The sequence below is a fragment of the Puntigrus tetrazona genome, chromosome 14, assembly GCF_018831695.1.
Source record: "Puntigrus tetrazona isolate hp1 chromosome 14, ASM1883169v1, whole genome shotgun sequence".
Taxonomy (NCBI): Eukaryota; Metazoa; Chordata; class Actinopteri; order Cypriniformes; family Cyprinidae; genus Puntigrus; species Puntigrus tetrazona.
The window spans coordinates 2,823,910-2,839,423 of record NC_056712.1 but is presented as its reverse complement, the minus strand read 5'-3'; the positions used below and the strand labels follow the sequence as shown (position 1 = coordinate 2,839,423).

At 43.1% G+C, this 15,514-nt stretch overlaps 1 protein-coding gene across 1 annotated transcript in view; it reads left to right on the top strand.

The window, feature by feature from the left end:
• The window catches only part of limch1b (LIM and calponin homology domains 1b), a 107,436-nt gene that overhangs the window by 38,800 nt on the left and 53,122 nt on the right, over nt 1-15,514 (top strand). The window contains 1 exon segment of the mRNA XM_043257392.1: nt 14,694-14,889. Coding sequence (XP_043113327.1) covers nt 14,694-14,889 — 196 coding nt within the window.

Genomic DNA, 15,514 nt, shown 5'->3' with positions numbered 1-15,514 from the left:
TGCACAGAATAGGCTTAAGAACTTCTCCTGCTAATGTTGAATAAAGTAGATTCTGTTCTATCCTTTACAATTTCTTTTCCAGATTTCATCATCCTGTCCATCATGTCAATTTCCAATTCTCTGCAAGGTTAATCTGATCTTCTCCATGAGAATTTGATGTGAACCTCAAGTCAACTAATAACTTAAGACTTGTACAAACTGCAAACTTCTAGTAGAATAAAAGAGACAAAAGTACTAGTGATTTCCAGTGTCTTAATCAGACACACCACCAAGTTTCTATCATTTAAAAGAACTTTGGATATTTAACATCTTATATTCAACAATGCCCTTTTGGTCAGCAGATGGTTCTTGATAGCCCGTTGCCGATCCCGTGCTATAGATGATGAAGTAACACTCTGGTGATCATTTTGATATATTATTGCTATCTTTATGATATACAGACGTGGACAAAATTGTTGGTACCCTTTGGTCAATGAAAGAAAAAGTCACAATGGTCACAGAAATAACTGTTATCTGACAAAAGTAATAATAAATAAAAATTCTATAAATGTTAACCAATGAAAGTCAGACATTGTTTTTCAACCATGCTTCAACAGAATTATTTAAAAAAATAAACTCACGAAACAGGCATGGACAAAAATGATGGTACCCCTAGAAAACACTGAAAATAATGTGACCAAAGGGACATGTTAATTCAAGGTGTGTCCACTAATTAGCATCACAGGTGTCTACAACCTTGTAATCAGCCATTGGGCCTATATATATGGCTCCAGGTAATCACTGTGTTGTTTGGTGATATGGTGTGTACCACACTCGACATGGACCAGAGGAAGCAAAGGAAAGAGTTGTCTCAAGAGATCAGAAAGAAAATTATAGACAAGCATGTTAAAGGTAAAGGCTATAAGACCATCTCCAAGCAACTAGATGTTCCTGTGACTACAGTTGCACATATTATTCAGAAGTTTAAGATCCATGGGATCAGAAGCCAACCTCCCTGGACGTGGCCGCAGGAGGAAAATTGATGACAAATCTAAGAGACGGATAATCCGAATGGTAACAAAAAGAGCCTAGAAAGACTTCTAAAGAGATTCAAGGTGAACTTCATGCTCAAGGAACATCAGTGTCAGATCGCACCATCCGTCGTTGTTTGAGCCAAAGTGGACTACATGGGAGACGACCAAGGAGGACACCATTGTTGAAAACGAATCATAAAAAGCAAGACTGGAATATGCCAAATTACATGTTGACAAGCCACAAAGCTTCTGGGAGAATGTCCTGTGGACAGATGAGACAAAAATCGGGTTTTTGCCAAGGCACATCAGCTGTATGTTCACAGACGAAAAATGAAGCATATCAAGAAAAGAACACTGTCCCTACTGTGAAACATGGAGGAGGCTCTGTTATGTTCTGGGGCTGCTTTGCTGCGTCTGGCACAGGGTGTCTTGAATCTGTGCAGGGTACAATGAAATCTCAAGACTATCAAGGAATTCTAGAGAGAAATGTACTAGCCAGTGTCAGAAAGCTTGGTCTCAGTCGCAGGTCATGGGTCTTGCAACAGGACAATGACCCAAAACACACCGCTAAAAACACCCAAGAATGGCTAAGAGGAAAAATTGGACTATTGTAAAGTGGCCTTCTATGAGCCCTGACCTCAATCCTATTGAGCATCTTTGGAAGGAGCTGAAACATGCAGTCTGGAAAAGGCACCCTTCAAACCGGACACAACTGGAGCAGTTTGCTCATGAGGAGGGCCAAAATACCTGCTGAGAGGTGCAGAAGTCTCATTGACAGTTACAGGAAGCGCTTTGATTGCAGTGATTGCCTCAAAAGGTTGCGCAACAAAATATTAAGTTAGGGGTACCATCATTTTTGTCCAGGTCTGTTTCATGAGTTTATTTTTTTTTAATAATTCTGTTGAAGCATGGTTGAAAAACAATGTCTGACTTTCATTGGTTAACATTTATAGAATTTTATTTATTATTACTTTTGTCAGATTAAAGTTATTTCTGTGACCATTGTGACTTTTTCTTTCATTGACCAAAGGGTACCAACAATTTTGTCCACGTCTGTATATACTGTATATATATTTTATCTGATAAAAGTCATAACTGAAGTAGAAATGTGTGTGCGCGTGATGTTTGAAATGTACACACATTTGAGCTTACACTTAACATATTTAATGTGCATAAGATAAAATAAAGATTTAATGTACTATTTAAGTTGTAATAAACTGTAAGGAGTACAAATACCGATTTTTCTTCAGAAATGTTATCAAGTAAAAGTAATTACATATACCAGAGATAGTTTAATGCAGCTCGGACTTCATCCATGTTATACTGTTCTTACGGATGGTTTTCCTGAGGAAATACTTCGGGCGGATTTATCCAATCAATTCAACTTTACCGGTAACAGTATTAAGAGGAATAGAAGAGGAAAGAAGAAGGGCGGCGTTAAAGCCAGACTGAAACGGGAGACAAGGAAACAACGTGCGCTCCCGTCTATTATCATGGCGAATGTGCGCTCTCTTCGAAATAAGATTGACGAGCTTCAAGCCAATGTCTATCACATGCATGAGTATAGAACTGCTTCAATTTCGCATTTACGGAAACGTGGCTTAAGAGTAATGATGATGAAGATGTGCTGCATATAAATGGATTTGCTCCACCGTTGCGTCTGGACCGAGACAGTAAACTTACGGGAAAACATCATGGTGGCGGCGTATGTTTATATGTAAATGATAGCTGGTGTTCTACGGTCATAACGAGGGAGAAAATATGTACTTCAGACATTGAGCTTCTGGCTGTCTCTCTTCGCCCTTTTTATCTCCCCAGGGAATTTCCACAACTTTTTTTTTTTTTGATTTATATCCATCCCAGAGCTAACGTTACAAAAGCTACTGAGCATATTATGAGCACGTTAAATAAAATGGAACAGCTATCACCAGACTCTCCAAAGTTCATTCTGGGAGACTTTAATCATTGCTGTCCTGATAAGTTTTTAAAAGGCTATCAGCAGTATGTCAATTGCAACACTCGTTTGGGAAAAATATTAGATAAATGCTATGGTTCAGTTCCAGATGCATTTAGGAGTTTTCCCTTCCTCCATTAGGCTCTGCTGACCATCATACAGTTCTACTTGCTCCAAAATATATACCAGTTGTTAGGAGAGTAAAGAAGGTTACCAAAACCATCAAACAGTGGACTGCGGAAAGTATTCAATCTCTTCAAGCATGCTTTGAATCTACAGATTGGGATGTCCTTCTTTCCATCTCCCAAAACCTTAATGAGCAGGTAGATACAGTTTCATCATATATTTATTTTTGTGTTGAAAGTATTATTCCTTCAAAAACAGTTACTATATTTTCTAACAATAAACCTTGGATTACCAAAGAGCTAAAGGAGATCTTGAATAGGAAAAAGAGGATTTTTTCACTGGCTCTGAAATGGAGAAAAAGGAGGTTAATAAAGAGGTCAAGAGGGCTATTAAAATTGCCAAGATGAAGTATAAGAATAAAGTGGAGCAGAAGTTCACTGATGGAAACCTTCGTTCAGCTTGGCAGGGTCTTAAAACTATGGCTTCCATTAATAATGTGGTTACAAGCAACTCTAAAATCATACAAGTGGAGGGCAGTAGTTTTGATTCCCTACCTGATGATCTTAACTCCTTCTTCACCAGATTTGAGTCAGATAATTCTACACAGCTCGAGGTAATAAGATCTCAACTTAAATCAGATAATTCTGCTTATATTTTCAGTACACAGGATGTTGTGAGAGCTTTTAGAGGAACTAAAGAGAGGAGTTCATCTGGCCCAGATAATATCAGTGGACGTGTCCTGAGGTATTGCGCTCAGCAGCTCGGGATGTTTTTCGTACTCTGTTTCAGAACTCAATGGATAGCTGCATTGTACCTCAATTATGGAAACATTCCAGTTATTCCCATCCCTAAGAAAAATAAGATCACAGTATTGAATGACTTAAGACCTGTGGCTCTGACATCTCTGGTGATGAAAGCTATGGAGAGGATTTTAAAAAATCATATTATTAGAGCAACTGACTCTTTGATAGATCCACTTCAGTTTGCATATCGTGCAGGCAGAGGAGTTGATGATGCAAAAACATTCATTATAGATGCTATTCATAAACATCTGGAGCATTCTGGAACTTCAGTCAGACTTCTGTTTGCAGATTTTTCTTCAGCATTTAATACTTTGCAGCCTCATGTTTTGGCCAATAAACTTTCCTCTCGTTTTCATCTAGATGACCAGTTAATCATGTGGATAATCGATTTTTTGACCAATAGGTCTCAGAAAGTTTTGGTCAATAATGTTTTCTCTGATCTTCGCTATACCTCCACGGGCTCACGGGATGTGTGCTTTCACCCCTGCTTTATATCCTGTACACTGATGACTGCAGATCAACTCTACCTAACAGCTATTTGATCAAGTATGCTGATGATACAGTCAATTCCTCACAAAATCATGGACCCGTTCTACAGGAGTTTGTAGAGTGGTGTGACAGCTCACACCTAGAACTAAATGTAAGCAAAACTAAAGAGATGGTGGTGAATTTTTCTAACAAGCAGAGGGAAATTGCTGCAGCAGTCACCACCTTCATTCATGGTATGCCTGTGGAGTTAGTCGAGGAATACAAGTACTTGGGCACTATTTTTGATAATCAACTGAAATTTTCAACCAATACAGAGGACATTCTTAGGAGGTGCCATCAACGTCAGTATCTCCTTAGGAAACTTGGCTCATTTGGAGTCTGTAAAGACATTATGCTGACTTTTTACTATTCTTTTATAGAGAGAGCATTGTCACTTTTTCTTTGTCTTGTTGGTTTTCTTCTATTAGTGTACAGAACAGAAATCAGCTGCAGAGTGTTGTTACGGTGTGCTCTAGAATAATTGGCCTGCCTGTTAGATCCTCTCTCATGTATATATGATCAGCAGATATTTAGGCTAGCAAATAAGATCATTAAGGATCCTCACATATTCTCCATCCAGTATTTGAATGGCTTCCATCTGGGCGCGATTACATGCTTGTCCTGTTTGTAGAACTCAGAGAAGGAGGGCTACTTTTGTTCCCAAATCTATTTTGCTTTTAAACTCTAAAATGTAATTTTGTTTGTAATTAATTCATTAACTGTATTGTGTATTTATTTGTATTTAAAATGTATTCTATAGTGCTGCTCAATATGTCTTAAAATTGCCCCTTGGGGACAAATAAAGTTTTTTGAAATTGAAATTGAAATTGAAATTGAAAGTAGTCCGTTTAAACTGTCCTTGAATAAAGTAAAATTCACCCAAAAGAATACTTAAATACAGTAATTAATTAAAATTACTTAAGTATTTTAACAACTCTGCGTATATAACATGATGGCTGCTGAAGTTCCAGTGCTCCATATGGCTGGTAGGTCCCAGATCATTTTGTGAAGGAATTCAATTCAGCACATGATGATCAATTTAATCACCTCAGAATAAGTTAGCAGCTTCTTAGCAACACCTACAACACTGGGTTATTCAAGAACTAAATATCTGAATATAAGAAGTTGAGTCTGATTTAGGTTGGATTCTGAATAAGTACTGTATCTTGGCTTAAAGAAAAACTCCACCTCTGTCCATCATCCTTAAGGTCCATCATCCATTATTGGAAAAGAGTGTTTAGGATCTCTTCAGATGAGCTTACATCACTGCACTAAACCAGGGCTGATATGTTTTGTATATATATCCAGGGAATGATCTCTGTATATCATTGGACCATATTACAGTGTCTTGGTTGTTTTGTGCAAATTTGTTTTTTTTAACTTAACTTGAAATTGTCTATAGTCTATAATTGTGTAGAGAAAGATTTTATCACACATTTCATGTGGCACAGCCCATGATGTCAGTGGACAGCTATTTATTGTTCCATCATGTCACGCTCATGGTTTAGTGAGACTGAGCACTCGAGAAGCGCAAAGTAAACTTAAACAGATTTAATCCAAAACTGGCCAAAATAAATATACAAATAAAAAGGCAGAACAAAAATCATGAATAGACCTCAGAAACAAAAATCACTTATTGACATCGGGTATAGACATTGAATGGACATTGACGATACGACAAACGGAATACAAAGACACAGGACTTAAATACACAAGGAAATTAAGACAATAATACAATTAACATGGAGGGAAGGCAGGGCACAGAGAGCACATGGCACAAGACAAAACCATAAACAAAGTCCAGAGATGTGACACATCATGCCTTGTGTCCCTTGCATAAAAAAGTGTTTCCCCATCTGGTTAAATAATCACTAACAGGCAAATCCTGGTGTCATGGTGTGGTTAAGGGAAGGAGCTCTCAACGAGAATATAACTATAGTTTTAATCATTACCAAATGAGTAAATAATAATACTACAGGCAGATAGGCAGGCAGACAAACTAAAACCACACATTTTGAAGACAAAACCAGCAGTTTAAACTGAAACAAAAAGGAACTTATATGACAAAATAAATTATTTAACTCAAAACACCTGAAAACAATGAGACAATTAACTGAAAGTGGGGCACACAGAGCACATGGGACAAGAAAACAAAACAAAAGAGTCCAAATATGTTACATATCGCCTCCTCTCCCAGAAGGTGCGTCCTCACACTGAAAACATAAAACATAGAAAAGGAAAAACGGGAACTTGAGAGGAGGCAAACCGAGTCCAGGGAGAAACAGATGGAGGGAGGAGCCAGGGAAGAGACAGGGGGAGTCCGTTTGACCCAGAGCGCAGCCATGACGTCCCACTGTGGAGCTGTGATGGTCGACAACAAAACAAGGTGGAACCAGAGGGACGATGAAGCCTGTCGGAGCTGGTGGACTGATGGGCCACAGTGGACAGGAGGGAGCTAGGAGCCAAGGGGGAGCCGACAGGTCTATGGGCCGATGTGTCCCGGACTCGGAGGCTGGATGATGAGGTGAGGGATCTTCCACCCACAACGGCGATGGTGACTGGCAGACCCATGGAGAATCCCAGCACCAGATGGTGTGCTGAGGGTGAGCATAGGGCCACTGAAGGGGTGATGGAAGCACAGACTAGATAGAACCAGCGGGGACTCAGAATGTTCGCTGACTCTGATCCTCCATCATCGGTGGGCTCTGGCTGTTGCTCCATGTCACAGTGAGATGGTAGGCTGGGCTCTGGATCAAGAGTGGGGCTGAACAGTCACCAACAAATTACATGACACCAGCACCCACTCAATGTATGTGGCTATGCTCTCTCAAGGACCATTCCGGTAGTCATTAGAGAGGATGACAAATTCCTCCTTATAGTCCTAGAGAGAGCGATGAGAACATTGGTGTCATTCATGAGGAAAAAAATAAAAAACAGGTAAAACACGCTTTTATTTAAACAGTTTTTATGGTCTGGTCTTCTGTTACGGTGTTCTGTTAAGAGCACTCAACGATAATATAACTATTAACCGCTTTAATCATTCAAAACTAGTAAATAATAATACTACAGGCAGGTAAGCAGGCAGACAGGCAGGCAGACAAACTAAAACCACACGTATTATAGATTTGAGACCGGACGACATAAACTGAAACAAACAGGAACTTTTATGACAAAGTAAATGACTTGGTTCAGTCACAGTGCTAAAGGACTTTAATGAAAGGCTGCATAGTCTTTTGGTTACACAGCACAGCCAACTAAAAAAAGTTATGATCTGTTGTTTCTTTAATCAGAGAACTGCACTTTAAATGCCAGTGCATATCAGTCACAGCAATTTAGTTATATAAACCTCAATCGCTTCTATGAGTTCTATCTGTCTCACCTAATCCATTCCTGCTCTTGCTTGTTGGTTATATTCAGGAAGAGTCAGTGGTAATTTTGAAAATATTTTTAATTCCATTCACCAAAACAATTAATACATAAAATAATTTACTTTGACATAAGTCACAATCATAATGTCAGCAGGTATCTTTTGACACTAAATCATTCATGTTCGTATTCAGCATATTCATTCAAAAACACAGAATTGTTCAAATAAAATGTAAACGGACATCAAATGGTGACACATAATCCAACATATTATTTTGTTATTATTGTACTTTTTAATTACAAAACTATGGCCTGCAATAATATTTAGTATATTATAGGGCTGTAATAATATATAGTATAGTATTTTCAAGATTACATGAAAAAAAGAAAAGAAAGTGAAGTGAAATGTGGCCAAGTATGGTGAGCCATACTTGGAATTTGTGCTCTGTATTTAACCCATCTAAGTGAACACACACACCATGAACACACACCCGGAACAGTGGCCAGCCAATGCTGCGGTCCCCAGGAGCAGGAATTCAGTGCCTTGTCTCACCTCAGTTGTGGAATTGAAAGTGGAGAGAGACCACCTTATTATAACCTTATTCTGATGACTTGCACTGAATTGAATCAGTTTTGTAAAATCTGTGCTCTCCAAATTGTCATCAGTAATGGCAGTGTATTTATTTAATAATCTTCATGTGAGAAAAGTCTGTTAAGGCACACAATGCTGTCAATGAGGTATAAGTTATATATGGATTTTATATAGCCTAGAAAGCGCGAAGAGCCCTCCTTTTGTAATCACTAAAAAGCTTTCTCTCACTCCAATTCACTACAATATCACAAAGTTTTATCATTGAATGTCTCTATTTACCTAAAGTAAATTCAAATGATGTGCAATCTACCTACTGGTATTACTGGTATCGTCTCGGGTTACTTGACTGTAACCCTGTTCCCTGAAAAAGCGGGAACGAGATGCTGCGCTGAATGCGCTAATGAGAACGCTTTTTGTTCGACCGGTTGTTGAAGCGCGGTGTCAAACACGCCAAAGTTTGGCTTATATAACCTCGGTCAGGTGACGTCCTACCTGATCATGAACACCTGGAGGTTATAAATAGATGTGACGCGGAAACATCCTCAGGTCAAATTTTTGTCTGAAAGGACGCCCAGTCACACCCACAGTGCGGCATTGAGGCGCAGCATCTCGCTCCGCTTTTTCAGGAACAGGGTTACAGCCAAGTAACCCGAGACGCCCCTTTCAAAAAGCTACTCGATGCTGCGCTGAATGCGCTAATGGGAACGAGAATACCAACGCCGCCAAGACTAGGAGTGTCTGGACCCCAGCGTTGTGTAGTGTGTGCGCGCAACACTGAAGAGGTCTCAGACATTACTCTGGGATGTCGACTCAAGGACATGCGAGCCCGGAGTAGCATGGACATCCAAACTATAAAATCTAACAAATGTGTGCGGAGAGGACCAACCTGCCGCATCACAGACTTGCTGCAAGGCGCGCCTCTTGCTAAAGCCATCGACGATGCAACCCCTCTGGTTGAATGAGCTCTAACTCCTAGAGGCGAAGTTTGACCATGCGCCTCAGGCTAGGGCAATAGCATCTCTCACCCAGTGTGACATAGTCTGTCTAGTGGCAGCCGCCCGGTTGCGCCACCATAGCATACTAAAAGCTGCTCTGACTTACGCCACTGGCTAGTGCGGTGGACGAGATCTGGAGAGCACGTGACTGACACAGTAAGTGAAGTTTCTCCTGCCCGTGTCATGAATGGCGGAGAGCAGAAGGCTTCAAGGATGACCGGATTTATAGTCGAGAATGGAACTTTCGGAAGATAACTAGGGTGAGGATGCAAAATAGCTTTTACCAGCCCAGGGGCAAAATCTAGGCAGGATGGCGAGACTGACAGAGCCTGCAAATCCTCAATTCTCTTCAGAGAAGTAATAGCTGTTAGAAAAACCATCTTTAGGGTCAGAAACCTGACAGGCGCTGACTCTAGTGGTTCGGAAAGGGTGTCCACCAAGCCTTCAAGCACTATAGCTAGATCCCATGAAGGAACTGTCGCTCTACTGGGCGGCCTCAACCTCTTAGCTCCGAATGAAGCGAACAACTAGAGGGTGTTTCTCACGGAAGCCCTTCAATCAGAGCATGGCAAGTCGAAATGGCGTGCCACGTAAGTTCTGAGAGAGTATTAGGATGTGTGCCTGAGGACATTTTCTCTGCAGAAACTCTAGCACTGAAACAATCTGGCAGTAAACTGGGTCTGCATGGTGTGTTTTACACCAACTTTCAAGATGCGCCATTTCATGGCATATGTTCTTCTAGTGGAGGGAGCCCTAGCGCTAAGAATAGTCTCTATTACATTGGCTGAAAGGCCAGCATCACTTAGTTGGTCCTCTCAGGGGCCAGACGTGAAGATTCCAGAGCTCGGGACGGGATGAAATATTGTCCCCTGTGCCTGAGAGAGAAGGTCCCTCCTCACCGGAATCGCCTTCACGGCGAGCCGCCGAGAGAGATATTAGATCTGAGAACCATATTCTGCTGGCCAACGGGCGCTATGAGTAAGAGGCGAGACCCTGTTGACGGACCTTGGCTAGAACTCCGGGAGCAGAGCAATCGGAGGAAATGCGTAAAGACGCACTCTGGGCCACACATGGGCCATCGCGCCCAGACCCAGGGAGCTGGATGAGTCAGAGAGAAGTAGAGGGGACATTGTGCTGTCTCCTGTGAAGCAAAGAGGTCCACCTCTGCTTCAGAAACCTTTCCCAGATTTGACTGACTACTTCGGGTGGAGTTTCCATTCCCATGTGTCACAGCTTGTCTGGACAGCAAGTCTGCTCCTGTTCATGTGACCGGGAATATAAATCGCCTGAGGGACAGGAACTTGTCCTGCGCCCAAAGCAGAACCTCGCTGCGCTTAGCTCGCTCAAGCGGCGCGACCGCAGTCCGCCCTGGCGATTTATGTAAGAGACTACTGCCGTGTTGTCCACCCGCACTAGGACATGGTAGCCTCTCAACTGCTGGAGGAAGTATTTCAGGCCAGAAATACAGCCTTCATTTCGAGGCAATTGATGTGCCATTCGAGAAGATGACCTCTCCAGATCCCTTGGGCTGGACGGCCATCTAAGACCGCTCCCAACCCGTGAGGGATGCGCCTGTCGTTAGCATCTTGCGACGCACAACACGGACTCCAGAGTGGGACCCAAGGTCAGAAACCGGGTCTGAACTACATAGATAGGGTACGGCCCTCGACGCAGAACCCTTATTTGCCTCTGGGGATTGGCCCTTGATGAAATCCCTGGCTCTGAGCCACAACTGAAACGGTCTCATGTGCAGGAGGCCCAAAGGTATCACTGTGGAAGCAGCTGCCATGAGACCTAGAACTCTCTGAAAGTGATGAAGAGTGATTTTCTGGCCTAGCTTGATGCTCTTTAGGTGTTTAGAATGGAATCGAGGCGTGCAGGAGACAGCTGTGCCTGCATCGTGGTCGAATCCCATACGACCCCCAAATATGTTGTCCTCTGAACAGGGAGAGAACACTTTTCTTGGCGCTGAGTCTCAACCCCAGCGATCCGAGATGAGCTAGGGACGACATCCCGATGTCGGCGCAAGCTCTGAGACTGAGCCAGAATCAGCCAGTCGTCTATGTAATTCAGAATGCGGATGCCCTGGAGTCGTAAAGGAGCCAGAGCTGCATCCATGCATTTTGTGTATGTGCGGGGTGACAATGCTAGGCCAAAAGGAAGAACCTGATACTGGTAAGCTTCGCCCTCAAAGCGAACCTCAGGAACTTCCTGTGTTGTGGCAATATTTCTATGTGAAAATATGCGTCCTTTAGATCGATTGTCACAAACCAATCGCCCGGTTGGATTTGAGAAACAATCATTTTTATTGTTAACATCTTGAACTTGTATGTTCTGAGGTGATGGTTCAATCCTCGAAGATCTAAAATCGGACGCAGCCCCCCATCTTTCTTGGGAACGAGAAAATACCGCTGTAATAGCCTGACTGTCTGTCTGGTAGAGGAACACGCTCTATAGCCCTTTGTCCAGCAGAGTTTGCAACTCCTGTATCAACAAATGCGCTGCCCGGTTTCACGGAAGTGAAAATCACGCCGCTGAAACGCCGGAGGACGATATGCGAACTGAATCCTGTAGCCTCTTTCTATGGTCTTTGGACCCATGGGGAGATATTTGGCAGAAGCTTCCACGCTGCCAGCTTCTCTGAAAGGGGCACTAATTTTGACACTTCGCTTTGTTGGGGTTGTTAGATGTTCGGCGTCCTGAAACGTGGCAGGAGGCGACCGAACATCCAACGCTTCGTTGGAACCGTTGCTCCTCAAACACCAGTGGCGGCGGAGATTGAACAATGGCTTCCTGAGGGTGCCGGGAAGGAGCATTTATTCTCTGTTGGAATTTTTCGCGCCCCCCGGGAGGCACTTCACGGTGCTGAGTGCACCAGCATCAGGACTTCTTCTTTGCGGAGATTATGCTCCGCAGGTCCGGTCCCTTGAGGCGGATCAGTGAGCGCGCGCGCCGCACCCCAGTCTCTACGAGGGGGTGCTCGGCTCGCCACACTGTCCCTCTGTGCCTCACGCCTCAAAGGAACCGGACCTGGTCGGGACCGGTGGCCGACGGTCCCGACTTTGAGCACGGCGGGGAAGAAACCTCACGAACGCTTCCTCATAGCGCCGCGCCTCCCGAAACCTAGTGGCGACGGCATTAACTGAGTCGCCAACAGGCCGGAAGGCGCAGACAGGGGCATCAAGGAGGATGGCGCGGTCTTTGTCCTTGATGCCCGTGAGGTTGAGCCACAGATGTCTCTCCGTGGACACCATAGCAGCCATAGAACGGCCGATGGCACGGGCCGTCTGCTTGGTCGCACGGAGAGACAGATCTGTGGCTCGGCGCAGCTCTAAAAACGCCTCTTCATCTATGGACCCGCCTGTGCTCAAGTCCTTCAGCAGATCAGCCTGGTACGCCTGCAGGACCGCCATGGTGTGCAGGGAAGCACCAGCCTGACCCGCTGCCTGAAAAGCTTTCCCCACCAGCGAAGATGTCATACGGCACGGCTTGGTGGGGAGGGTCGGTCTTTTTAGGGACGATGAAGTTCCAGGGGAGAGATAGCCCGCAAGCGTCTCTTCCACCTGGGGCATCATCGAGTAGCCCCGTGCCTTCGCATCCACGATAGTCGAATACATCGACGTCGATGGCACGAAGACACGGGACGAATAAGGCTTACTCCACGAGCGCACCAACTCCTCGTGGAGATCGCCAAAGAAGGGGAGAGACCGCCGCTGAGGCCCTCCTCGCCACCCGACAGAAATCTGTCGCCTAGTTTCGAGCGCTTGGGGTTCTCTCGCTCCTGGGGCCAGTCTAGATGTAATCTTTCGACTGCATGAGTTACCACTCTCGAGTAGCTCCTCGTGACGCTTTATTGTCGCGGGAGGAGCGCCTGTGGTGGCACTTTCTGCTTCCCAGAAGCAAGAGATGAAGTCTCCTCGGTCCGTTCAGAAGAAGCGCTGGGGCGCGAGTAGAGAAACGGACGCGAGGGCTTCGCGATCCGGCGAGCGCGAGAGAAAGGGGCTGGTCCGTCTCACGCGGCTCAGCCGGATCGGGCACGCGATCCACTCGGTCCTCCTTAAAAAAGCGAGGCGAGCGCGAAGCACCTTGATTGAAAACAAATCACAGTGCTCGCGACTCGCCGAGCCCGAGGATCGCGTGCTTTTCCCCAAGCACTCAAACAAAAATTATGGAGATCGTCATCGGAGAGCTGCCTCTGCACGGAGGCAAGCATCTCCTTTCTTGATGCGTCATATTATCTTTTTTTTTTTTTTTCTCTCTTCTCTTTTTATATATATTTTATATATTTTTTTTCACACACACATTCACACACAATGCGGTCCTTGAAGACAAAAGACCTGAGGATGTTTCCGCGTCACATCTATTTATAACCTCCAGGTGTTCATGATCAGGTAGGACGTCACCTGACCGAGGTTATATAAGCCAAACTTTGGCGTGTTTGACACACGTGCTTCAACAACCGGTCGAACAAAAGACGTTCTCATTAGCGCATTCAGCGCAGCATCGAGAGTAGCTTTTGAAAGGGAACTACATTATAGACTACCTGTCACAGCAATTTAGTTATATAGACTAGATCTTGGTCAACCTATTGGTTACAATAGTGTCTCTTTGTGACATTATGCCGCTTGTGTCCATTGTGGACAGTGTTTAATTGTACAAAAGTGTATAAAGACAGCTAAGTTTTGTGAGTTAGTAGTAGCTATACTCTGCATCTTCATCTTCATCTTCATCCTCTCCTTATTCTTAATATGTACATTACCACCACTAACAGTGTTGGAGCATCAACTAGTTACTTGTTTTGTATTATTTACAATATCATTGCATGTGTATTAGTAACACAGTATCAATAATCTATTTAGTATATTGCGTCAATTCAATCACTGAATTTTTATTAATGTTACCGTAAACTATATACATCTGCACAACAATATACATTTATAAAACTACATTTATATGTACAAGTTATGTACTTTTAACATTTAAAAAGTATTATATATAAAATATTATATTCATTTAGCACCAGTGTTTTTTTGACTCTTTTACACCTCAGACTTATCAGAAACGACCTGTTACACAAGATGCACTCAGCTGTATTTCTATTTCAAGAAATAATTTAAGCACCACAAGCTTTTTTTCTCCACAACTGAAAAAACAGATTTGTTAAAGCATTATTTTAATGTTGGTTGAAGGCACTAAAAAGCAAACATTTGTATATAAAATCCAAAAGCAGTCAAGAGAGAATGAATCATTCCCTTTTATGTTATTAAATATTGAATCTTAAGCTGCAAAAATTATTTTTATATGTGTGTTTATCAGGAAACAGAGGAGTGGGACAGCCCAAAGCGAAGCATCAGGGACAGTGGTTACATAGACTGCTGGGAGTCTGAGCGCAGTGACTCTCTCTCCCCGATGAGGCACACGCGAGACGACTCATTCGACAGTCTGGACTCCATCGGCTCGTGTTCCCATCCAACCCCCTCGCCTGATGGCCTGCTTGCCCACGGCTACAATGGTAAGTCTAACACACACATTTAAAAAAATATATATATTTATGGGTGGGTAATGTATCAGTTCAAATCAAGGTTAAAATTTGACAACCAGTATACATTATGAAGTAATGCGGTTCTGCGAAACAACAGAAGAGAAAATGTGTTATTTATCTTTTGAAACTGACCCAATGCTAAGCCCTTTCCTTGTACTGACAGCAGCTAATTCTGAACTAAATAATGCTTGTTCAGCAATAAAAGGTATGGAGAAACTAAGCTGTTTGCTTCCCAATTAAAATTAAGTTCAGTTAACTGACTTTTTCAATTGAAACAATCATTATTATCATTCTTATTTTTATTTGTTTACTTTGATTGGTCAGATAAGGTGTGATGTTGTCACGGATGCGCTTTCATGGGGCGAAGTGCACGACACGTAAAATAAACGTAAATGGATTTAATTTGAAAATGGCAAAATAAAGATACAAAGGCAGGCAGGTAGAACAGGCAGGCAGGATAAACACAGGGGTAGACATCGGGTATAGACCTTGACGCTCGGACAAACAGAACTCAAAACACAGGACTTAAATAAACAGGGTAATTGACGAGACACAGCTGATGACAATAACATAATTAACACAGAGGGAAGGCAGG